The following is a 25375-nucleotide window of genomic DNA, read 5'->3' as shown; positions in this document are numbered from 1 at the left end:
ATAAATATAATTAATGCTGCTTTTAATTATTATAATAATGATTTAAGAGTTTATTTACTTATTAATAAATATTGTAATAAAAGCTACAAAAATTATTATGATTTTATGAAAATTGAGATTAAAAAAATTAAAAGAAGAGTTAAGAAGAGAAACAAATTGTATTAAAAATATAATTGAATAAAATGTGTTAACTAAACGCTCAAAATTTTATCTTCCCAAATAGAATAACGTAACATATTCGATAATGTGTTAAGTAAATCTTGCGTTCTAATTATCGTACTCGGATGTGTAATAATAAGATGGTAGAGAAGAAAGAGAAGAATAGGGTTGACTAATGAAGGTAATGTGTTGGACTTTTTTGTCCACACGTCACCGGACGTCACCCCACTACTAATTCATACCTATAAATCAAGGTCTTTCATTCACCCAAGTTTCCCAGCATCTAACCAGCTTTTCCCCTTTGGCTAATTTTGAAGAAAGAGATGGGTCGAGCACCTTGCTGTGACAAAGCCAATGTGAAAAAAGGACCATGGTCACCCGAAGAGGATGCTAAGCTCAAGGCTTATATGGAGAAGCATGGCACTCGTGGTGGCAATTGGATTGCTCTTCCTCACAAAATTGGTATACCCTATATATAAACCTTAAGTAATATATATATATGTTTGTATAAGATATAGTTGATGAAGTTGACCTTGTGAACAGGTTTGAAGAGATGTGGGAAGAGTTGCAGGCTGAGATGGCTGAATTATTTGAGACCAAACATTAAACATGGTGGTTTCTCTGAAGAAGAAGACAACATCATCTGCAACCTCTATTTGAGTATTGGAAGCAGGTATCTTGTTTTTTTTTTCTTTTTCTTTAAATTACATTAAGTCTTAATTAAATTTAGAGTTAAACCTTAAATGAAGATCCAATTTTTTCTTTTTTCTTTTTACTTTAACCTAACAAGCGAGGATTGTCTTTTATTCTTTGTTTTAGTATTTTACAAAATTATAAGAATAAAGTAACATTTAATACTTGAATTTTATAATTTTTTTCTCAATTCGATTATTGAACTTCTTTGGGTATACATTAGCTTTGGAATTTGAGAATTTTTAATTAAATTTTTAATTTGAATTTCGTTAAATTGTGATAATGTGTTACATCATCACTTTTTAAAATAATTCCTTAAATTTTAATTTTTTAGTGGGTGTCGTTTTTAAATTGTGTCACATTATTATAAAAATTTAAAATTAAACGACACCCACTAAAAAAATTAAAATTTAAGTGATGACGTAACAAAATTTTAAAAGTGTCGAGTTATCATATTTTAATAGAATTCAAATATGAGTCAAATCGAGAAAAATTATCAAATTAATTATGATTGAGAGACTAAAAATTACATTTATCTCAAAATTATGTCCAAGACCCCAAAACTTTAAGCGTCAAATATATATGTATACATTTTTCATAGGATTTTGACCAACTGATAATGTGCTTTGTTTTGTCTTAGGTGGTCCATAATTGCAGCACAGCTACCTGGAAGAACAGACAATGATATAAAAAACTACTGGAACACCAAACTGAAGAAGAAACTACTTGGGAGGCACAAACAATCCGACATCAATACCAACTTGTCGGACCATAGTAATAATAATAATAATCAGTTCCCACAGGGTTTAACAAACTCAGCCATGGAACGTTTACAACTCCATCTTCAACTTCAAGCTCTTCAAAATCCAATCTTCTCCTTCTACAACAATCCAGCTCTATGGCCTAATATTCTTCCATTGCAACAAAAAGTAACCATCCAAGGTGCCTCCAATGGCAGTACCCCTAACATTGTTATGGAGCCTGCTGCAGCTGCTACAACACCCTTAACCGGAGACACTTTGGTGGACTCGAAACCGGTGGCAATGGGACCACTGGTTTCGAGTTTCCGGCAGGGTGAGGTGGTGGATGAGTTTGTTGGTGTACAAGAAGGTGGTCAAATGGCTGAAGTTGATGGGTTTGATGGTTTAAAGGACAGCATGGTTTGGTGGTCTAATGGGTTTGATGCAAAAGTAGGGTCTTCTAACTGTTGGGGTTCGGCTTCTTCTGTTGTTCAGTTCAATGAAATGTTCAAAGATTATGAATTGGGGTTCAATATGTAGGAAAAGTACAAAAGAAGGAGAAAAACAAGTTTGGGGGATTGGTATATGTAAGGGGTTTAAGCTTTATTTGGGTATGGAAAGTGGACATCTAAGGTTGGATTTCAGACTGAGATAGATGTAAATTTTTGTGAATAATAATTTTTTCATCGTATTTATCTGTTCTTTTTTTACACAATACTTAAATAGGAAGATAATGCGTTTCAGCGCACTTAAAATTATGTCCTCCTACATTGACAACAATGTCCATATTCAAGCTAAAACTCAACCGACTTGTGAATAATAATCTTAATTTCCTTCTAACCATATAACTTTGGAATCACTTTATATATGATATATCTTTTCTCGAGTTTTGTAGCTATTCATCTTTAAAGTTTGATGAGTTCATGTAAATGACATTATTATTTTAATCCCTTAAAGTCTTTAAAATTATAAGTTAATTTAATAATAAAATGCATTTTGATCTTCAAAGATGAAAAATTTATCCACTTTAAAATAGCAAGCATATTCAAAAATAAAATTGTACTTTGACCCTTTTAAAATTTTAAAATTTATTTTGACCCTTCAAAGATAAACTTATAACTTCGTTTATAATGTAATGCGCCTTACCACTACAACCAATATTTGTTGGTAAAATAAATAATTTCTTAAAATATATATTAGTATTGGTCAATGGGTCTCCTACATGTAGATTTCTTAGGCAAAGCAGCTTGGAGCAAGGGAATCCATTATGTTAATCATCTTGTTATTTTCACATATTACTCACTACAAATTTAGTTAATGAATTAACGGTTGTTATTTGCCTCAAGATTGAACTTTCAAAATCCGCAACTTAGAATGATCCGATTGAAAACTTTGTACTAAATCTATAATTGTATATACAATACAGGTCTAGTAATTAAATATAAACAAATAAATTTAACAGCTACTGTTTAGGTCAGGATTAAAATTTTAAAATTCGAAAAGTATAAGGACTAAAAGTGACCAATTTAAAAAGTAGAGAGACTAAAATTGATCAGGTTAAAGTATAGGGACTAAATTCATAACTTTTTTAAAGTATAAAGACTAATAGCAAAATAAAATTGTGATAGCCACTTCTTTGGTGCTCCCATAAAATTCACATTTGGAATCTGTAAGCCCATTCAACAATATTATATGTTGACAAAAACTTGCAATTTTTTCATTAATTCATGTTTTTAAATCTAGAATAATTATCTTTGGTGTAGGTTTTCTTCTTGCCTACATTGGGTAAACTATCTAATTAGTCACTGAACTTTTTGTGTGTTTCTATTTTGATCATAGAACCATGAAAATTTTTAATTTGATCACTAATTCATTGTTTCTAGTCACTGTGCCATCATGTCTGAAACAGCTGGATGATGTGGCCATTATAAACTACACTAATAATCGCTCAACTATGAGAGTGTTTTTATTTTGGTCACTTAACTATAATTTTTCTTTTGACTTAGTCACTAAATTTTTGAAATTAGTTTTTTGGTCACCATGCCGTTAAGTTGATAACGGAAGTTTGACGTGACATTTTTTTATTGGCCTAATATTTATATGAACTATAAATTTAGTCCTAATTCTTTAAAAAAAAATCAACAAATTTGGTCCTAAACATCCTTACTAGTAATTTGCACTAGAAAGTTTTTAATAATTGTTTTATTTCATGCTAGTAAGATTTAAGTTTTTGATACCGGAAAATCAGTGTTTTAAAGTAAAAATATATAAAAATTATAAACTAATAATTAGGATTATATTGACAAAATTTAAAAATGTTGAGAGCTAATTGGTTTTAGAATTAAGACTAAATTGATAAAATGTATAAATATTAAAGGGCTAAATTTATTATTAAACAAATAAAAAAACCACGTCAAACTTTCGTTACCGGCTTAATCTAATTTAAAAGACTTCAGTAACTAAATAAAAAAAAATTTATAATTGGGTGACCAAGCCAAAAACACTCTCATAATTGAGTGGCAATTCATATAGTTTATAATAATCACGTTATCTTGCCATTTCAAACTTAATGGCATAGTGACTAAAAATGAGTTCGAATAATTTAGTGATTAAATTAATAATTACAAACACATAAAAAGTTGAGTGACTAATTAAGTAATTTACCATTATATATAAAGCATCCAACCCTTTAAATGATAAAATTTTGAAGCAACTTGCACCTTTTGTTTTGTTACTATAAATATAGAAAATAGCTAAATGAAGAAATTGTTTGGACCTTTATGCATCATACAATGTATTTTGTATTTTTAAAAATTTCAGTCAAATTTATCACAATATTATAAACTAAAAGCATCTAAATTTGGGTTTTAGTGCACTAGATTTCCACAATTTAATTTTAAATTCATTTTTTAAATGGAAAATAAAAAACATTGACCGATTTATAAACCGTCCAAATATTTTTATTAGTTTTTTTATTTTAAATAATTTTATTATAAATTCTGATCGTATCAGCTCTTTTTGACATAATACCTAAAATTGTTCATAGTTTCTCCTCAACTCATAAATAGAAGAACAATGCACTTTAATACATTCTTACCCACATCCTCCTATATTGATAATAAAATATATACCGATCGAGTTAAGACTTTAATCGAAGAGCACTTGGTGGCAATAATGCATAACAGTACAAGTCAATCTCTTCTCTTTATGATAACATTGCACCCTATGAATTTGTTGCCCTCTTAACAGCTTTCTTTGCCTGCAAATAGACAAAATAAAAATTAATATTACATATATATATATATATATATCATAATATATATAGGGATAAAGTACTATTTAATACTTGAATTTTGAAATTTTTTTCAATTAGATTCTTGAGTTATCTTTTAGTTCGCATTAGTTTTTAAGCTTAACAAATTTTCTCAATTTTGGTCTATATTAGGACATGACATTATAAGATTGTGCCATGTCATTATCATAATTTTTTAGATGATGACGTGATACAATATCAGAGTATCACGTTATCATATGGACCAAAACTGAAAAATAATTGACAAATCCCTATATCAATGTGGACCGAAAAATTCAATGACTAAATATTACTTTATCCCATGTATATATATATATATATATATATATATATATATATAGCAAAAGAGAGCTTTAATTACTTCTTCCTCCCATTTAATGTTTAGAGTTACTATGGCTAAACATATTGCTTGTACAAAAAGTGCCACTATTAGACCTGTCCAAAGTCCCTGCCAACAATAATCAAAACATTATTAAAATTATTATTAACCGTAAAACAAATATGAACGATATCTCGATTATATAAAAAGATTTCAAAAATCATTGAAAGTAACTCAACTATTACCTTCCCTCCAAGATGGTAAACAAAAGCTAGTAGAACTGAACAAGGGGTACCAATAAGATGATATGCACCCAGATTAATCCATGCCCCAATTTTTTGCCATCCACATCCCCTAGCAACCCCTGCAATATATATCTTTTATTCATGTACTTATTTATTTATAGGTAAACTAAATTCAAGGTCATTAAATTATTCGTAATTTTATATTTTGATCATTAAATTTTAAAAAGTTATAAAATGGCCCTTAAACTATTCAAAAATTTTTACTTAAGTCATTGGCTGTTAAACTTGTTGTTGTATAACTTTCCCTATTCGCACCACCTGCACCAACTAAAAGCTCTAATTCTCTTCTTTTCTATACTTTAATTTTTTTTCATGAAACAACTTTGAACGTCACACATCTACAAACCAAAATCCAAACAATTTTATTCTTCGACCATCGATATTGACCGTTAGATTGACTTAGATTTAAAGCATATTATTCTACTCGTCAATGGGTACTAATTCATTGTGACTAAAATAAAAACTTTTGAAGAGGTCAATAACCATCTTGTAATTTTTTTAAGTTGAGTAATCAAAATATAAACTTATTAATAGTTTAATGAGTGGAGTTTACCCTTTATTTTTTATTTTTTGGATATATCGGCATAAAGGGGTAAAACTAGTAAGTTGGGGGCACACTAACCTGTAAGTACAGATTGAATACCATCAATAAGATGGGAAGCAGCAATGAGCAGCAACATTTGTCCTACATATTTCACCACTTGCTCATCTTTGCTATAGAGATAACCCCAATATTTTCGACCCGAAATCATGGCGGTGCCTATCACGGTTCCTTCAGTGACCACCATCAACAACGTAACACAGACCGCTAGTCGAGCGGCCCGCGGTCGCCCGGCTCCTAGTTCATTGGAAGCTCTTGTGCTGATCAAAGAATATAACCATAAGAGGGAAATTAAGAACAAAAAGAAGCAATTAAATTGCATGGAGTTATTGAAAGCTCACCTAACTGCAGCACTAAGTCCAAGGGGTATCATAAAAATTGTTGAACTTGTATTAAGGCTGAAAGAGTAACAGATTCACAATTGATCAATGATATTTGATGACATTATTGTTGATTATAATTTAAAAGGTAAAAATATTATGGAGGTTCTTGTATTTAGAGTCAAATTGCATTTTACTCACTCAATTAAAAAAAAAGGTAAATTAGCCCCTATACATTAGATTAAATAGCAAATTAATCCTTTCTAGTAAAAATTCTATCCCTTTGTATTCTTATAAATTGGTGTAGCTCACAGAATAACTAGACAGTGACATGTGGTGTGCTATGTATACCTCAAACTGAAGTACAAAGACCAGTTTTTAACAGTAAAAATGGATAAATTTTTTAATAAAAAGACTGATTTATTCTTGGATCTAACGTACAATGACTAATTTACCCATTTTTTGAGTAGAGTGAACCAAAATACAATCTAATTTCTAGTACAAGGGCTCCGTGATACATTTACCTAATTTAAAGGTATCGCATTTAATGGAATGGGAGATAAACCTGATTGCAAAAACTGGAGTTTCAAGCTTTGGATTTGGAAGCAAACCAGATAAAAGGACCATCATCTCAAAGGACCAGATTTCCAGGCTGTTCCGAAACATGTACAGACGGAGTTACAGTGACAATCAATACATTCGTATAACAATGACCATAAACAATCATAATCACCTGAGCATTATAGCTGAAGGAATTGATAGTTTCAAGAACTTACGGATACCATAGAAAGCTTCCATGGAGTAACCTGTCCAAGTTTTCTTACAAGAAGGAGAGGTTCTGACATACAATACTAGAAGCAGAGCATTAGTCCAGTACGAGAATGCGTTCGCCAAAGCGGCGCCTTTGTTTCCGAGACCGGATTTGAACACCAGTATCCAACAAACAAGGATGTGAAGTAATGTTGTGAATCCTGAGATTATCATCATTGGAACCACATTGTTTTGAGCTTGTAAGAACCTGATATGGCATTCCTGGATGGCGAAACCGAAGATGCTTGGCAGCATGAAACGAGCGTATTTACCGGCTTCGGCCGCTATTTCCGGGTCTTGTCCTAAGAATAAAAGGATGGAAGCAGCATTGGCCCATATAAATGCCAAGGGAATGCTGGCTGTTAGTAGAACAAGCAAGGACCCTTGCAAGTGAATACCAAGCATGTGATACTGTTTCGCTCCAAAAGACTGACCACAAAATGTATCTAACGCACTTGCCATTCCCTTCTAAACCATCACAAGGGGAAAACGTTAGAACTAGAAGGTGAAATTCTACTATTAGTCCATGTACTGCGCATAAGTTATAGATTTAGTCTTTACATTTTAATTGATAAATTTTAGTCCATAGCAGTTAAATTTGTTTAGTTAAATTATGATATTAGTCCTATACTATTTGTAAAATTGTAAATTTAGTCCATGTTTTCTTAATTGGATAATTCTTAGTCACTATATTTTTGAAGATCAAAATTTCAATTTTGATGAAAACCACTATCGTTAAATAATTGGCTTTCTGTGAGTGAAATTAGTAAACTAACATAACATCATATATATATATATATATATATATATATATATATATACGATAATACTGAAATTAAAGAAAAGAAAGGACAATTAAACACACACTTGTGTTCAAGTGAAGAGGGTACTTACCAGCAAGCTAAAACCAGTAACAGAAGCAAAGGAAGTCGCCATTGAAGCACCAGAAAGTGGAAGGTTACCAAGATGACCCACAAACATTACTGATATAAGCTGCAAAGCAAATACCAAGAAATTGACAGATACAAGAGGGCCAGCTAACAGGAGCTGCTTTTTAACCTCGCCCAATATCTCATCTTTGGCAAATCCCTGTTGAGATTGAGGAATTAGTGGGGATTCAAGGCAGTCCCTTTGCTCTTCAAGGTTCTCCATGTATTTGTTTGTTCCCCAAGAAAGCTCTGGTTTTGCAGAGCTAATGTGGGAAAAAAGAATCAAAGTGATTCCATAAAAAACAAAAATGGCTACAGATATTATGAGTAGCGAGAATCGAGCTGACTCATTCATAGCACGCTCTTCTTTTGTCCTAATTGAAAGAAATATAAATTGTTTAATAAGGTCAAAATTTGAATCGTGATGCACACAAAAAATAAAAATATTACAATTTAGTTCAATTAATCTATATCAATTATGGCAAGATAAATTCATATTTTTAATACATTTCTTTTCGGTTAATTATCGAATAAAATGTTATTAAATTTCAGGTATGAAATTCTTACCAAAATGGGTTAAATTTAAATAAAAACAAAGAGGAAGGATAGATTGAAAGATTAAAGGTTTGAAGTTCGCTAGATAAATATTGAAGACTTAAAATTAGTTGGATAAAGATAAAATTATTTTTATATGGTTAAAATTTGTAATTAATTTAAATTTAATCTTTAGCTTAAATTTTGATTTTTAAATTTTGATTTATCTAATGATAATTTAACACTAGAATTGTGTATAGCAGACTTGGCTTTGGGAGGTATCAATTCTTTAGTGTTTTCTATTGTGTTAGTGTTTTCTATTATGTTATTTCAAATTTCTTTTACTTTCAACATTAATGGAGAATTCAGGAAATACTTTAAGGACAATAAGAAAAGGTGTAGATTATTTTACAAGAACTTTCAAGTGCATGTAGTAGAATAATTAATTCTCGAGGAACCGAACGAATAACACTCAGGTCGTCGAGTTAATAACGTTAAACAAAAGCGCTTTTTGAGAGGCAACCCATATTTATTTCAATTTATTTAATTTTGAATTCAGTTTAATTTATGTTGAAAATAAAAGAAATAAGATTATTATTTAATCTATTTTATTGTGTCGTTTTTTAGGAATGATGGTAGAGGCTGTCCTATTTCATCCAAAAATAAATTAGATTTGGACGTCTATGGTGTGAGCACGCATTGTCAAATTTTACTGTTGTCATTTGTTGAAATATACACTCAGGATCAAACTTACCAGAACCAACCCGAATTGCCCGAATCACCATTCGCCAAATTAACACGGGAAGTACACTTGACCCTTCTATTTATTATTATTTTAATTTGCACATTGAAGGCAATATGGGCTAGGTAGGGGGTTCGTAGGATCGTGCCATATTTTCTTCTTTACATGTATTTTGCTAAAGCATAATTTCTTAATTCATTTCGAAAATAAATCTTTAATTCTTATGTCTAGTTTATTTAAATAAGTGGGTGAATCATGAATAACTATTGTTTGCTTGATCAATGAATATTTTGTATAATTGAAAATATTATGCCTTAGTCTATATTTCATGAAAATTGTTGGCTCTTTTGAATTTGCCTAATGAAATTACTCGTTTAAATAAATAAATAAATTTGATAAAAGCTTGGTTAAGAGTGAAGGTTCGTAAATGTGACAAAATTGAGTAACCGGGATAAGGTGTTTGGGTTGTCATCTCATTTCACATCAAAAAGTTTGGTGACGAACCGAAACTTGTAACATTCCACTAACTGAGCTGCCTTGAGAAAGGAGAAATAAATTGATTATGGACATGTGAAATTGAGTAATCGGGATGAGGTATTTGAGTTGTCATCTCATTTCCCGTCAAAAGGTTTGATTATGTGTAATAGCTCGATTTTCAGTAATGTCGAAAACAGTAGTTCGCGACCACCAAATTCGACAAATGAGCTCTTAAATTTTATTATTTAATAATTACAAGCCTAGATTTCATCTCGCCTAGTTTTGCCCACAAATAAATTAGCATGTTCAATTGGAAAAAGCTAGTTGGATTCCATCAAGGGAGATAGTGATCGAATTTAAACGACCCACACGGTCCAATGAACTAAGTCGAGCTAGTGTGAGATAAGTAGGGGTAAGTTTTCGGTTGAATCGAGTTAGTGAAAATTCTTTGAATTGACGAATCCTATTTTATCATCCTAACATGATTTGAAATTTTTTCGAATCGAGTCGAGTGAAATAAAATTCGAGTCGAGTTGAATCAAATCGAGTGAAATTGTTTGAGTTAAATTAAAAAATTAAAATCTTGTTACAGTATATCTAATTTCATATTAAAGCACATAAATTTGAAACCATGTATATTTGAAAAATTTTTCAAAGCAAAACGGTAAAAAAGATACTTTAGTATAATAAATTTAAAATTATTAATTAACTTATTTAGGTCCATAAAATTATTATTTTAGAAAATTTTAAAATGATAACTTCCTTTATATATATTTTAGAATTTTTAAAATTTTAAAATATAAATATTAAAATTTTTATAAATATTTTAAAATTTTGAAAATTATTTTTATATATAATAGGTTAGGGTCAAACTAGAGGTGTTCATGGGCCGGGCCGGGCCCAAAAAAAAATCGGCCCGGCCCGAAATATGGGCCTAGAATTTTGCCTAGGCCCGGCTCGGGAAAAAATTCATAAGCCGGGCCGGCCCCCCTTTTTAAATAAATACCAAAAATTTATTTTAAAATTAAAATAAAATTAAAAAAGTATTTTAAAATATTTTAAAATTAAAAAATTAAAAAAGTATTTTAAAAAATTTAAAATTAAAAAAATTAAAAAAAATATTTTAAAGTTAAAAATAAAAATAAAAATATTTATTATTTGGTAAATGGACCGGCCAAAAAAAGTGGTGCTTGAGGTCTGCCCGCTTTTTAATCGGGCCTCTTTTTTACCCAAGCCCATATTTCGGCCTATATTTTTACCCAAACCCTCCCATATTTCGGGCGAGCCGTCGGGTCGGGTCGGGCCGGGCCGCCCGGCCTATGAACACCTCTAGGTCAAACCAACTTGCCATATCACATAAATGTGTCGTCGCTTTCAACGATAGGATACTTTTGTAGGGAAATATGTTTTTGTCACTAATATATATATTCATTACTCTAATGATATAATTACTTATTAATTTTATAAAAAAAAAGTTTATTTTAGTTCTCCATCAAAAGTTTATTTTAGTACCTAAATTTGTCACATGAATGCTATATCGATAGTTGATTAATTGCTTACATGACATACACATAGATTGTTATATCAATAAAATTAACAAACGTTAATTTTTCTAGTCATTTTAAAAGAGGCGAAAAAACTAAATAAAATGTTAAAATGATTACTAGACCTAAAAAGTTGAAAGGTTTGGACAAAAATATTAGTTCAAAAAGTGGGCTTGGGCAAAAATAGGGCCTGTTTAGAGAATGAGTCGGGTCAGGAGTAAAGTTTTTTTGGCTCGGGCTCAACCCAAATTTGCAAAAATGAAATATGCTATTTTGTTGGTGTTTTGCCATTGTTTTGTTGTTATTTCACTATTATGATGTTACTATTTTGTTGTTACTATTTGGATATTGTATAACTCTTATTTTATTGTTAATTTTGTTATTATTATCTTAGTATTATTTAAATATAATTTTTTTTAAAAATTTATTTTCAATTTGTTAAATAACATTTATCTTAATATTTTTAATCTATTATGTTTTTTTTAAAAAATTATATATAAAAATTTAATTCGTGCAAATCAGGTTAGGTTTAGATTTTAACATTTTTATCCCCACTTACAACCCGGGTCAACCCTTGCAAACTCTATCTTTTTTCGATAATATAATCTCCGCCTTGCATATTTTGAAAACCCTAAATTCAACATCCGTCTCTTTATTACCAGTGCCGCTAAGCGTCTCAAGTTTCATTTCTCTCACTCAAACCTAATTTACCAACGCCGCCTCTCTGATTTCTCTTTCATTGTCTGTTGTTCTCTTTAAATTTCTTTAATTTCCCTAAGCCCCCTGTCTCGGTTTTGTTATTGTTTTTTTCATTCTTGTTCTGATTAATGGATTTATTGTATGAATTGAATTTGAAAAAACGGGGGAAGAGTTTGGCTCTTTGGCTAAAAACCCAGATCCCTGTCATGGAGATGAATATTGCTCCCAATATCAAATCCTGTCGCCGAAATTTGCCACGATCATCCATCGGTCGAGCAAACCTAGCGGACTTCTTTGAACAAAGCTGGTACATCTTTTTATCATTTTTTTTTAAAAGGACTTTGAGTAGTGATTCAGGCAACCTCCTGCGGTGACGATGGCAATTGGAGGTGTTAAACTGCTCGGAAATTAAGTAATGCTTTTGCTCTTCAGACTTGCTGAGGTCATATCCCCATTGAAGCTGGTCTAGTAAGCCTAAGCACATTCAGAGTATAAATAATACAATCAATTTGAACTAATAATTACAATCAATTAATTATACATTTTACATTTTTACTATAGTGAAAATTATACTTCAAATATTTGACCCTCGACTTTTTGTCATTGTATATTCCTATTTTGTCAATTATATTTTATTTTAACAAGAAATTATTTATATTATTTAAAATAATTTATCAACATTATTATTTATAATAATAAAATGATATTAATTAATATGATACCAATTATTTTGATCATATCTTTTAAAAGTTCTACATAAAAAATAATATAATATATTATTAATTAATAAAATTATAAATCTATGAAACTATTTAATATAGTTGGATAAATTAAAAAATAAAATTCAAGTTTCTAATTAAATATTTCATTAAATAATTAAAATATATAAATATATGATTTTATTTTAAATATGATAATAATTATTTTACTAATAATGTTTCTATTAAATTTTAAGGTTGGGAATTGGTACAATGGTTGTGTGCACCAATTTTGAAAATTTGACACGTGTTTTTTTAATATTTTACTATATGTCTATAGGATATTTGTTAACCCTTAATATTATTTATGAAGTTTAAAACTCTACTTATAATATATCAAATAATTTTCCTAAAACTTGGATATAAAACTAAGAGATAGGTTTACATTAATAATTATAATTATTTTATTAATAATACTTTCATTATTAATGCGATAATTATCATCACTTAATTATACTTTAAATTCATATTAAATTACACTTATTGTTTTAGATTATTATCACTTAATTAGTGTTGTAGTTATATACAAATTATAGCTAATATTTAGCACCGTAAATATACGTATTAGCAAAACTTTTCATTCAAATAACATTCAAAGAATTGACTAGAAAAATCATATTTTAGGGTTATGTTTCAGTAACAAAAAATTATGATTTTAATTATCATTTGATAAGTTTAGTTATTATTATTTGATATGCGACAGTTTTATTGTTATTTGATTCTAACAATACTTACATAATAGTTAATGTTTTTTATCATTTTATTTTGAAATATTATGTTAAACGCGATGAAATATTAAAATAAGGGTTCTTTGTAAGCGAAATTTTGACTCATATTTGAATGACAAATTATTTTAGCTGTTTTCTTAATATTTTACTATAAGTTATTTTACTTTTATATATTCATTACTTTTAAAATATTATTTACTAAATTAAAAGTTACAGATAAAATCACGTTTATACATGTAACATTGAAACTAATATAAATGCACATATAATTTTGGATTTTTAAAATTGATTGAGAAACATGAGAATTCTTTTAATTTAACAAAATCCTTGTTATAAATAAAATTTAATTTATTGGTTTGATTTAAATAAAATGAATGCTAACACTTAATCGACACTAGAGGCAGATGATAAGAGGGTTATAGGGGCCTTGGCCTCTCAAAATTTTGGAAAATTTGAAGTTTTAAAAAAATTAAAATTTTAAAAATTCTTTAATTAAGTCCTCCAAATTTTGAAAACTTCTAGTATACTTTTTTTCCCGAAAATTTTAATTGATCTCTTTTAAAATTTTAAAATTCTCATTAATCTCATAAAAATTAAAATTTTAATTAAACCCTTAATTTTAAAATTCCATTAAACTCGTAAAATTTTTAAAAATTATGTTAAACCCTAAAATTTAATCCCAAAATCCACCATACATGAACATTCATATACAATTCCAATCATAGGAGTAAATAATTTGCATTACTTAAATGTTTATTCACATCAAATCTAATTTTCAAACATCAACACCCTTTAAAAAATCAAAATGTCTAGTGGTTTTCGACGTCCTTTTCCATATGACCGCCCAAATGTTATACTTTATTTGTTTATTATATCGTGATATGTCTTTTCTTCCCTTTACATCAAAATTAAATCATGACTTGTTGAATTTCATGGTCAAACTCTATTGAGTTTATGTTTTTTATTTAATTTTAAAATGTTATAAAATAATCATTAAATTATTCGAAAGTTTTTATTTAAGTCATCGAAATATTAAAATTACCGTCGTATAGTTTTTGTTTTGTTGACATCGCCTGTACCAATAAAAAACTTTTATTCCCATTCTCTTTTACAATTTAATTTTTTTTCTTCATGAAATATTTTTAAACATTACGAATCTACGAACTAATATTCAACAAACTGTTTCTTCGTTCTTCGACACGACTGTTAGATCAGATCAAATTTAATGTATGTTCTTCTATTCATTGTTGGGTGTTAATCCACTCTACTACCGTTTAACCGTTGCTTAGAGCTCGTTAATTAGTTAAACCTTTTTGAAACATACAAATAATTTAATAACTTAAATAAAAACTTTCGATTAATATAATCATCGTGTGACTTTTGAAAATTAAATCGCACTATATCAATATTTTTATTGCAATGACTTCATCTTCCTTGTCAATCCCTCTTGGGCCCAAGGTCGGCACAGACACAAAGCCATCATTTTCAATCTAACATTTAAAAATCCCCGAAATACATTTCCACGGTGTATATCGTACCACGTGTCCTTCTCTCACTCGTTATCACCTAATTTTCCCGCCTCGCTAAATGCACACAGCCTGTTGTAAAACTCCACGTTGATTCCAAAGATCTCACCCCATCAACTGAAATGGCTGCTAAGCATTGCGACATATGTAAACCAACAGCTACCGATCCAGATTTTATGTGCCTGAGTTATGATTCTTCCACCACCGTCCACGGCGGCATTGGGAGGGTGTTGATGTGCGACGTTTGCGAGCAAGCTCCGGCTGCGTTCACTTGCAAAGCCGATGCCGCCGCGCTTTGTGTCGCTTGTGATGCCGATATTCACTCCGCTAATCATTTGGCTCGTCGTCACTACCGTGTCCCGATCGACCCTTTTCTTGGTCCACAAAAAGAGGATGTAGTAGAGATGGGTTCTTGGTCTTTGTTACCTGGTTTCAATCATAAACTGGTTGAAACAGAGGATTTGGGGATTTCAGAAATGGATCCGTTAATTGATTTGGAGTACCAGGATGGATATCATGTTTTACAGCATCATAATTTAGGTATGGAAAGCTTAGTTCCAGTTCAGATCGAACCGGCAACAACAGTTCCAGTGGTCAACCCTATTCACTTCTGCCAATCTCAGTCTCTCAGCCATAGTGTACGTACTTCAATCCTATTTCTCGGGTTATATCTCTATTAATATTATTTGAGTTTAATATCATGAGCAGGCTGGGGGGAAGGCCAAAACGCAAGTATTGTCCTTGACCCTCCAAAATGGTAGATTTGCTAGTTAACCCCTTAAAATTTTATGAAATTGCATATTAATATTGTGATAAAATTGTACGTTGACACTTCAAAATTTATGATTCGTCTATCGCCCCTTAATGCAATTTTTTTGACTTTGCCCATGCAAGAAAAAGGGTGAAGCTAGAAATTTTTGTTTGGAGAGTCAAGATAAAAATATAAATTGTTGGGAGGCCAAAGGGTTAAATCAATTTGATAAGTTTTAGGGGGGCTAAAATTGCAATATAGTCATTTTATTCAAGGGGCCAAAGCCTCTGCTGGCGCACTTTTAGATTAATCCCTGATTACGAGTCAATTAGATAACAATTCACTTAGATAATGATGAAAATACCTTATATTATTTCATATCTTACGTTGTTTTAAGGATGTTTTTATTATTTCATATCTTATATATAAAAATTTTAATTTACAAATACACATAATATGATTGAAACCAAATATATTTATCATATAATTTATTTATTTTTACTTATATTAAAACCAAATATATGTATAGATTTTGATGTGGATAATTAAATAAAAATTTTCAGGTACCGTCATCCTCGGTTGAGTTAAGTGATGGGAATTCCGTATCAGATATCTCGTACCCATTAAGAGGTACCACAGTTGATCCAAGTGTACTCATATGCAACAACCAAGCAAACCAAGTTGGTACAATGGATCGAGTGGCTCGGGTTTTGAGGTATAGAGAAAAGTGAAAGAAGAGGAAATTCGAGAAAACAGTTCGTTATGCTTCACGAAAAGCCTACGCTGAATCAAGACCGAGAATCAAAGGTCGTTTCGTTAAAAGAACCCAAATCCACAACCGAGTTGACCATCTCTGTAACTCAGCAATATCACCATCAACAACAACAACAACAACATCCCACACGCATTACTACGGTATCGTCCCATCTTTTTTATGAAAGGGAAACGTGGAAAAATGAAACCAAAAAATTTAATTTTAGTGATGATATTGTAAAATTCATCTAGTTATGTAGCAAGTAGAGTAATAATCCCAAGTCCATTAAGATTAAGGAAGATGGTATGTCACCCAAATAACGGTGATGTTTTTGTTAGCCGTTGATTTTTGGGGCTTTTAGGGTTATACGCAAGCAGATGTTAGAGTTCTAAGAACTGATATTTTGCTTGCAGTTCTGAAAATAATGAAGCCCTTTTCACCATTTTTATTGAGGGGGGCTTCTTTTGTTGTTATGTTACTAAAGTTTGACTTGGGTTTTTCTCAACTAAATTTTTTTTATCGTTTATGTCTGTGTTACGGATTATATTTGGGATTCATGATTACTTCTCTCAACAATATCAAAATCAAGATTTGAACATTCATTTATTCTTGGGAATGCAATGCATACCTAGCTCGTCTCGACACTTTCTTCTTTTGTTCCCTCTATTTAGAGGTGATCATGAGATGGGCCACAATAGAATTTTAGACTCGAGCTCAGCCCAAAAAATGAGTCTAAAATTTTGCTCAAGCTCAGCTTGGTTAAAAATGCTAAAATTGGAGTTCAGCTCGTTGATATTAATTTTTTGTATAAAAACAAAGTTAAAAAATATAATACATCAAATACATTAAAAATATTAAAATAAATATTTTCCAACAAATTAAAAATAAAATTAAAAAATTATTTATACCTAAATAACACAAAAATAGATAAAATTTAGCAAACATAATACCTTTAAAATAGTAGCAAAATTAATAATAAAATAATAACAACAAAATAGTAGCAATATAATAGCGAAACGATACTAAATCAATGACAAAACAATATTTTTTTTTTTTGCAAATTCAAGTTGGACCAGACTAGGGCAAAAAAAAGTTTAGCGAAGCTCAACCTGTTTAGAAAACAGGTCTCATTTTTTACTTAAGCCCATTTTTTGGGTCTATATTTTTTCCTAAACCTTCTCATTTTTCAAGCGAGCCTTTAGCCCAGGCCGAGTGGGTTTACCTCTATTATAGAGATTAAATCAAAATAATTTATTTATTATTAAATAGATTAATTTAATCTTATTATTATTAAAAAAATCAAATAAAACTAAACTGTAGACATCAAATTTTAAAAAAATTGTGATTTCATTTACAAAAATCTTCACAACATTAACTTTATTAAATAGTAAATAACTTTTTTTTAAACAAGAAATGTTAATGCTATCCAATTTTTTTAGAGGAAATAGATTAAATTTACCTATTTAATAATCGAATCATAAATTTTATCAAATATTTTGACCTTGCAAATTATGGTGGGGATTACATCAATAAGATTTAAAGTCTGATTATCCAACAATGAACCTTAATTCCTGCTTCCTTATGCTGTTAACTACTCTATAAAATAAAATAAAATAAACTAATTGCATTTAAAATAAGATTTTTTTAGAATGTAGCCTTGCTTTCTCTGATTTGAACATCTATTATGGACTCTAATCTTGGGCCTCATGGGCCATCCCTTTTACATTTAGGAAGTTCACTCCTATAACGAAATCCAAAAAGATGAACCCCATAGAAAAGGATTGCTTCTCTTTTTACTTTCAACTTAAAAAGTTAGGTGTAGATTATAGATATAAGTTTTTGCACTTTAATTTTTAATTTTTAATTTTGAGTTTTTATTTTTAATATTATAGTAGTTAAATTTGTTTGGTCAAATTCTATTATTGTTCTCATACTATGAGTAAGTTGTGGGTTTAGTTATTGTTCTCTAATTTAATCATTTTAGTCTCTTTACTTTTGAATTTTGAAATTTCAGTTCGAATTAAATTGTAGCCACTAAATCCATTAACAACAATGGCGTGACATTTTTGTAAATATTATATGAAAATTGTAACTTGGCATGACATTATAAACATGATAATATATTTTTCGTCTAAGATATTAGAAATAGAAGAATCTAGTTTAATGGATTTAACGATTCTCGCTTAAGTCATGATTGAAATTTCAAAACTAAAAAGTATAATGATTAAAATGATCAGATTAAAGTATAGAAACTAAAATTGTAACTTATATATAGTATAAGGATTAATAATGTAATTTGATTGAAAGGTAAATTGAGTCAACTAAACTATTCATGTAGTGGTAAAAGACTAGTGTTATCAAGTCTTAAATCGATATCTAATCATGAGTTCAAAGCTTGGATAACCTTTACTTCTTTTCGTAATTTCTTATAAGTTTATTTTATTTATACACACCAACATTCTCCGAAGACAATTATTGTTTATCCATACTTTTGTCTTAATTTTTTTTTTGGGGGAGAGTTTGACTAATATAAATATAGTACATTCACAAGTACAATACAAATACAAATGTATGTTCAACCAACTACAATGTAAATTAAATTAGTGCGAAGCACAAAGGACGAAAATTAAGCAATAATTGAACTAAAAAAAAAGACAAAACTCGAGATAACATATGCATAGAATAAAAACCCACACATCGTAATTACTTATAATAAAACTAGAAAACTTTAACTAACGAACCAAAACCTCATTTACTAAGTTCAAGGAACCTTGGAATAATGAATTCTAATTGAGTTTATACTTTGATCATGTACATTACATTTATTATATAAATAAATAAGACAATAATCTCCAGCAAAATAAATAAATAAGACAATCATAATTTGTACGACTATTAGATTTAGACTTGATCATGGGTCGAGTCATCCAACCATGCTCGAAGGCTTACTTGAAAAGTAAGAGGGTTTGGGTGAAAATATAGATCCGAAAAATGAGTTTGGACAAAAAGTAAGGCTCGTTTTCTAAATGGGTCCGGCCTCAAGTAAGCTTTTTTTAGCCCAACCCGAATTTACAAAATAAAAAACTGTTGCTGTTTTTTACTGTTTTGCCACTATTTTTCATTGTTTTACTATCATTTCGCTATTATATTGTTATTATTTGGGTATTGTATAACTCTTGTTTTATTATTAATTTTGCTACTATTTTAGAGGTATTTGCTTGCTAAGTTGCTCTTGTCTCAGTATTATTTAAGTTTTTTTATTGGAAAATATTTATTTTAATGTTTTTGATGTATTATATTTTAAATTTATTTTTATATAAAAAAAATAATACGGGCAAATCAGGTCGAGTTTAGATTTTAGCATTTTTATCCGGACTAGACTTGGACAAAATTTTAAGCTTTTTTTTCGAGCCGAGTCTAAAAAACGAATCTAAAATTTTAACTTGACCTAACCAAAACTCGGCACGGTACATGATCAGCTCTAATTAGATTGTGAGATGTTTATATATATATATATATATATATATATATATATATATATATTTGTATTTTGTTATGGAATTTAAAATCGCTATTTTGATAAATGATTACTTAAAATTAAAATATTTGTGTTAACTCAAAAAGAAACTATTGTACGACAGTTAGATTTTATATTAATTTATTGTCTTTTATCACCTTTTAAAGGAATTTTAATTTTAATATGAACCAAAAATACTAATATATATTTTCTAATACAATATATATATATTTATATTCATAATTTTCTTTTAACTTTTAAATAGGATTTCTTCTTTATTGTAATAGGTAACGGTGTTAATTTAATTAAAATTTAATCAATAAATATTTATATTTATATGAATTAATTTTTAAACTATTTTTCATGTAAAAACTTTCAACCGTTTAATAAATAATAATATATATAGATTTTTTATTCATGCATAAAAATATGAATTATATTAATAAATTTATGGTTGAATCGTTAAAATAAACGAAAAAACTATAGAACTAATTTAATTTTATACCGATGTAAGAGATAAATTCAACCCAAAATTTAATATTAATCAAAAGTTTGTTTGCAATTGCACCAAGAGTTTGATTTGCACTACTGAAAAAAAAAGTTTTTGACTACTTTTTCTAATAAACACAAAATATGGCCATTCAACATAAATAGTAAATACTTTTCCTTCCATGTTATGATGTACCAAATTATGTTATTTTGAGGATCTAAAATATTCTAAATTTGAGAAAACTTTCACAAAATTCAAAGAATTAATCTAATATTTTTTAAATTAGATTTTGAGTTCGAGTTTTGCGAATGAAGAAAATAATAATAATAAAATTTTGTTTCCGTTTAGAGTCTGAATAAACGAAACTCATAAATTAATCGAATCTTAATGTGATTATTGGTCTTTAGAGATCAAGACTAATGTTTATTGGGTCGAATGATAAGGAACTCAATACCGTTGGAATCTTATAGATAGAGAAATAATGTTAAGAAAGCTTTGCTTCAATTTAAGGTGTGATTCGACTAAATTCGAAATTTAATATGATTACCGAACCAAGGGCTGTGCTAGGGGGTCTAGCAAGGGCCCTAGTCTCCTTAAAATGTAAATTTTCACTTTTACCCCTTTAAGCTTTACAAGATTTTAATTTTGTAAAATGTAAAATTACACTTTGGGCTCTCAAAAATGATAAATTTTGATTTAATCTTTTAAAATTTATAAAGATATAAACTAAAAAAATTATAAAATTATATTTTAACTCTCATAAAAATATATAATTTAATTCCGACACTTACCTTTGTAACCAACATGGAATTGAAGGAGGAAAGTGAAGTCTTACTTACATTCAATTTCATTAAAATTTACATTTATCGAAATTATTAGAAAATAGAAAAGGGACTAATATTGAGTCCTTATATTACACTTTAAAAAGAAAAATAATAGAGATGATAATGTTAAAAAAAGATCATTACGAACCTCTACCATGTACCGTAAAACGTACATCAAAAAAATGGAAGAGAAAGAGCCCAAAAAGCATAAAAAAAACAAAAGGAAAACTGAAAAAGCTAAAGCTAACATCAATGGAGCATGCAATTGCAAGCTGAAAAATAAAAAGCTAAATATACAGACCCACAACACAACCACCGCCACCCATCCTTCCAAAGAACCCCCACCTTGAAATACTCAATATCTGATCTTATATCATCCTAAATTTTCTTTCTTTTTTTTTTCCTTCAATTTTTTCTTTTACAAAATCAATGATCATCACTTGAAGATTGTTGGGTCACCGTAGTTTCAGCTCCACCGTCACCACCACCATCACCACCACGGCAGACCTCTTTCTCATCTTGCTTGCCTTCCTCTCCCTTTTGATCACTACAGCAACATCGCTTTTCACTATTGTCACCCAAATAATACGACCCGTTAGAACCAATTGGGGTGGCCAAGAACGTCGGCTTTTTTTCTCCCGCCATTATAACAAGAACCTTTGGTTCCATAACCGGCCGACCAGCTTCACCTTTACCTTCTCCGGCTTCTAAGTCTCTCTCCGTTCCCCCTTCACCGTCGTTCTCGTTGTAACCCAATAGTTTCCAATAAGAACATGCAAGGACGAGAAGCGCAAACGCTATAAGACCCAACATGGCAGCTAACCCGCCGAACAAGTAGGGTACCGGCGAATGCCAGGGAGACGTGTGGAGTTCACTGTTTACGCCTGAATGTGTCCTTGCCGTCGCATTATGTGGCTCTCTTGCTTCCATTTTTGCTTGAAAATAAAAAAAGAAAGCTGAGTTGTTCTTTTTTTTTTTTTTGGTGAGCTTTAGGTTAATGCTTGGAGCATGTGAAGGTATTTATATAAGGAAAAAGAAGAAGAGAAGTAAAGAGAAATATGGCGTCATTTTTTGTACTAAATTTGAAGGGACCCACAAAGTGGGGCCACTCAGGAGTTCTTTGAGAATTTCTAAACGAAACAGTGTATGGGGAAACGCACTTACGAGAACAAACAAATCAGCTTTAAAAAGTTCAATGAATTTTCTTTTTATATATTTCTATTTCTATTTTATAATTTAATTTATGTAACATTTCATTTCTATTTTTTTCAATTTGATTTTATTTTTTTTAATTATCATATAAAATGGTATCACATCATCATTTAAAATTTTATATAAAATTTAAAAAATATATACTATTTTTTGAAAATATTTTTTTAAAAATTTTCAGATGATGTGATACGATATCAAAGCGCCGCATCACCATACCTTAATGATATCTAAATTCAGAGATTAATTTGGGAACACGGGAGAGCTGGAACTAACGTGGACAAAAAAAAATTTAAATCCCAAAGTGAGAAATGTTTCAAAGCTCAAAGACTAAATGTTCAATCATCTATAACGATAATCAACTCGTTACAAAGTATAGGATTGAAAATTAAAATATATCTAAATCGAATAAATATGAACAGAGCTTACATATAGTGAGATTTAAATTGAATAATTTGAGAGAGGAGTCACATATACCACTTGTAAATGATGAAACTCGAATATATATGAACTTTTAAAGTCTTAAATTCTTTGATTTATGATAATAGCTCAATTAAAATATTAAAATAATATAAATATAATTTTAGATACCTTTTATTATAAAGTAAAATTTAAAACACGTAAACCATGGTCCTTCTTCTTAGTCATACGTGGATTGCACTTTGAAAAATTATAAGTGAGGGTCTTCTTCACGATTGTTACATTCATCGTTATATAATATTAAATTGTTAATGATAATGTAATTATGCTATTTTTTACGGATTGAATTTTAGTTCGATTGGTATGAGTGTCAATGTAAGAGGGCATAGGTTCGAATGCACTTAAACGCATTATCCTCCTATTTATGGGTTCAGAAGGGGCTATGAATAGTTTTAAGTATTGTCTAAAAAAAATTGATATAATCAAAACTTATAATAAAATTGTTCAAAAGAAATTATGTTATTTTCAATTTTGGTTAACAATTGGCCATGTTATGAAATTTCATAATCCAATATATGTATGAGTAGATAATGAGAATTTGGTATGATTGATAAATATGAGAGGTGAGAGTTCAAGTTTTATTTTATGTAATTTATGTATTGATTTTGTTTAAATTTATATTTGATTTAAATTTCATTATATGTACAGGTCAAGTTAAAAGATTGTTTTAGAGTGATAAAATGAATAATTTTTAGAAGGGTCAAAATGTAATTTTATTATTATAGTGAAAATTTTTATTTTCTTCATTGTTATATATACGGATTATTTGTAAGCATAATTTTTTTTGAACAATCTCATTGTAGATTTTGATTATATCTGTACTTTTTGACACAATACCTACAATTACCCATAGCCCCTCCCCAACCCATAAATAGGAGGGTAATGTAATTTAGCGTACTCGAACCCACGTCCTTCTGCATTGACAATAATGCTCATACCAATCGAGCTGGTAAGACTCAATCGGTAAAACGTACTTAAACTTTAAACCTCTTATTTAAAGACAACATTAGAGTGATATTGCAATATTATATGTTAATAGATTAACAGATTTATTTAAGTCTTAATTAACTGAACCTATAAATAAATTTAATTAAATGTAATGTTTAATAAAAGATGTCCACAAAAGACATGCAATTCAAATAAAAGTGCATGCACCATACAATTTCAATCAACCATAGGCTTTTATCCATTGAATTTGAGTATTTAAAGTTAAAGTTGTAAGTCCAATCATAATAATTTTACAATGGGTTTGTTTATTCGTGTTTATTCATCTTTTTCTTAAAAAATGTATTGATTTTCGATTGAGTCTTAATTCGGTTAGTATTAGTATTGGTGTCAGTGCAGGAGAACGTGAGTTTGACTGTGCTGGAACGCATTTATCCTCCTATTTAAGAGTTGGGATGAATTATGAGTAGTTTTAAGTATTGTATCAACTTAAAAACTTTCAAATACTTTTGCAATCGAATTAGATTTTTTTTTAAATGTATTGCTAAACATTTAAATTATTTATATTTTTAGTTATAACATATAACTTTTTCAAAAAGAAAAAAAAAGGAAAGAAATCTTGTTGTGGGATTGGACTCTTTCAAGGAGAAATTTTTGAAGTGTTTTCTGTTAGGAATCAACGAGCCTCTTAACAGTGGAGATATTGTGCTTGGGGTGTCTATATTCAATTTTATCCTCGGATTTTGTTTCACAACTTTGCGAAGAGCACTCGACGAGTTCATGGAGTGGAAAAAGTGGCACCATTCTTACCACCAAAGCTAAAAGCTCATATTTCCTTAGTTGACAAGGCATAATCTACTCTGTGAACCCGCCTTGGGCTATCTACAAAGACAAGAGACAAAATTTAGGGATAAACCAGACACGGATACTTCGAGCAAAATATTTCCATCTATGAAAAGTCCGTTAACTATCAATGTAAGATACCTCAAAATTTTCTCCAAATAAAAAATATAAACTCCCCTCGACAACCTCACTTGCAATTAATTTTGAAAAGAATTTGATGTCAATTTAGTTACTCAATTCATTCATTAATTGTCGTAAATTTTAACTCAAAAAAGATAAAAATTGTTGAGCTAAAATTGGTCCAATAATTTCAACTAATTTTTGGCATTATTTGTTGTTGTTTTTTTTATATAATATGATGCTTC

The 25375-nt window shown here is 29.4% G+C and overlaps 4 protein-coding genes and 1 non-coding gene across 6 annotated transcripts; 3 read left to right on the top strand and 2 right to left on the bottom strand.

The window, feature by feature from the left end:
- The first annotated feature begins 448 nt into the window (after positions 1-448).
- LOC105781872 (transcription factor MYB36) lies at positions 449-2301 on the top strand. Its single transcript, XM_012606397.2, has 3 exons — positions 449-621; positions 703-832; positions 1493-2301. Exons 1-3 carry the CDS (start codon positions 483-485, stop codon positions 2130-2132), a joined length of 909 nt encoding a protein of 302 aa, XP_012461851.1. The 5' UTR covers positions 449-482; the 3' UTR covers positions 2133-2301.
- Positions 2302-4530: 2229 nt separating this feature from the next.
- Positions 4531-8518, bottom strand: LOC105784251 (protein DETOXIFICATION 16). 2 transcript variants are annotated; one of them, XM_052626047.1, is made up of 8 exons: positions 8155-8518; positions 7184-7725; positions 7016-7102; positions 6472-6528; positions 6152-6390; positions 5470-5588; positions 5267-5353; positions 4531-4851 (listed from the first exon to the last, which is right to left on the bottom strand). In XM_052626047.1, the coding sequence occupies exons 1-8, from the start codon at positions 8410-8412 to the stop codon at positions 4816-4818; spliced, it is 1425 nt and encodes a 474-aa protein (XP_052482007.1). In that variant the 5' UTR covers positions 8413-8518; the 3' UTR covers positions 4531-4815. The 2 variants fall into 2 exon arrangements, with proteins under 2 accessions (XP_052482007.1, XP_052482006.1); XM_052626046.1 differs by having other exon boundaries at positions 7184-7728; positions 8155-8517.
- A 4022-nt stretch (positions 8519-12540) lies between these two features.
- LOC128036469 (small nucleolar RNA snoR77) lies at positions 12541-12670 on the top strand. Its single transcript, XR_008193264.1, has one exon. It is a non-coding gene; the product is annotated as a small nucleolar RNA snoR77 (small nucleolar RNA).
- Positions 12671-14937: 2267 nt separating this feature from the next.
- LOC105784029 (zinc finger protein CONSTANS-LIKE 5) lies at positions 14938-17036 on the top strand. The gene is given in 2 exon segments (XM_012609783.2): positions 14938-15835; positions 16512-17036. Coding segments are annotated over 2 exon segments (891 nt in total). The 5' UTR covers positions 14938-15319; the 3' UTR covers positions 16887-17036.
- A 4618-nt stretch (positions 17037-21654) lies between these two features.
- On the bottom strand, positions 21655-22509 carry LOC105784129 (protein GLUTAMINE DUMPER 2). Its single transcript, XM_012609926.2, has one exon. The coding sequence runs from the start codon at positions 22461-22463 to the stop codon at positions 21960-21962; it is 504 nt and encodes a 167-aa protein (XP_012465380.1). The 5' UTR covers positions 22464-22509; the 3' UTR covers positions 21655-21959.
- Between the last annotated feature and the right edge of the window lie 2866 nt (positions 22510-25375).

Source organism: Gossypium raimondii, chromosome 13, assembly GCF_025698545.1.
Source record: "Gossypium raimondii isolate GPD5lz chromosome 13, ASM2569854v1, whole genome shotgun sequence".
NCBI classification, from domain to species: Eukaryota; Viridiplantae; Streptophyta; class Magnoliopsida; order Malvales; family Malvaceae; genus Gossypium; species Gossypium raimondii.
The sequence above is the reverse complement of the archived record's forward strand: the minus strand, read 5'-3'. Positions and strand labels throughout refer to the sequence as shown.

What these genes read in the sequence shown, in the direction of transcription:
- LOC105784251 (XM_052626046.1), bottom strand. Translation starts at nt 8,412, where the DNA reads ATGGAGAACCTTGAAGAGCAAAGGGACTGCCTTGAATCCCCACTAATT. An exon ending in TTACTGGTTTTAGCTTGCTG is followed by an intron (nt 7,729 to 8,154) that starts GTAAGTACCCTC and finishes GTGATGGTTTAG; the next exon opens with AAGGGAATGGCAAGTGCGTT. An exon ending in TTTACCATCTTGGAGGGAAG is followed by an intron (nt 5,354 to 5,469) that starts GTAATAGTTGAG and finishes TATTGTTGGCAG; the next exon opens with GGACTTTGGACAGGTCTAAT.
- LOC105781872 (XM_012606397.2), top strand. Translation starts at nt 483, where the DNA reads ATGGGTCGAGCACCTTGCTGTGACAAAGCCAATGTGAAAAAAGGACCA. An exon ending in TGCTCTTCCTCACAAAATTG is followed by an intron (nt 622 to 702) that starts GTATACCCTATA and finishes CCTTGTGAACAG; the next exon opens with GTTTGAAGAGATGTGGGAAG. An exon ending in TATTTGAGTATTGGAAGCAG is followed by an intron (nt 833 to 1,492) that starts GTATCTTGTTTT and finishes GTTTTGTCTTAG; the next exon opens with GTGGTCCATAATTGCAGCAC.
- LOC105784129 (XM_012609926.2), bottom strand. Translation starts at nt 22,463, where the DNA reads ATGGAAGCAAGAGAGCCACATAATGCGACGGCAAGGACACATTCAGGC.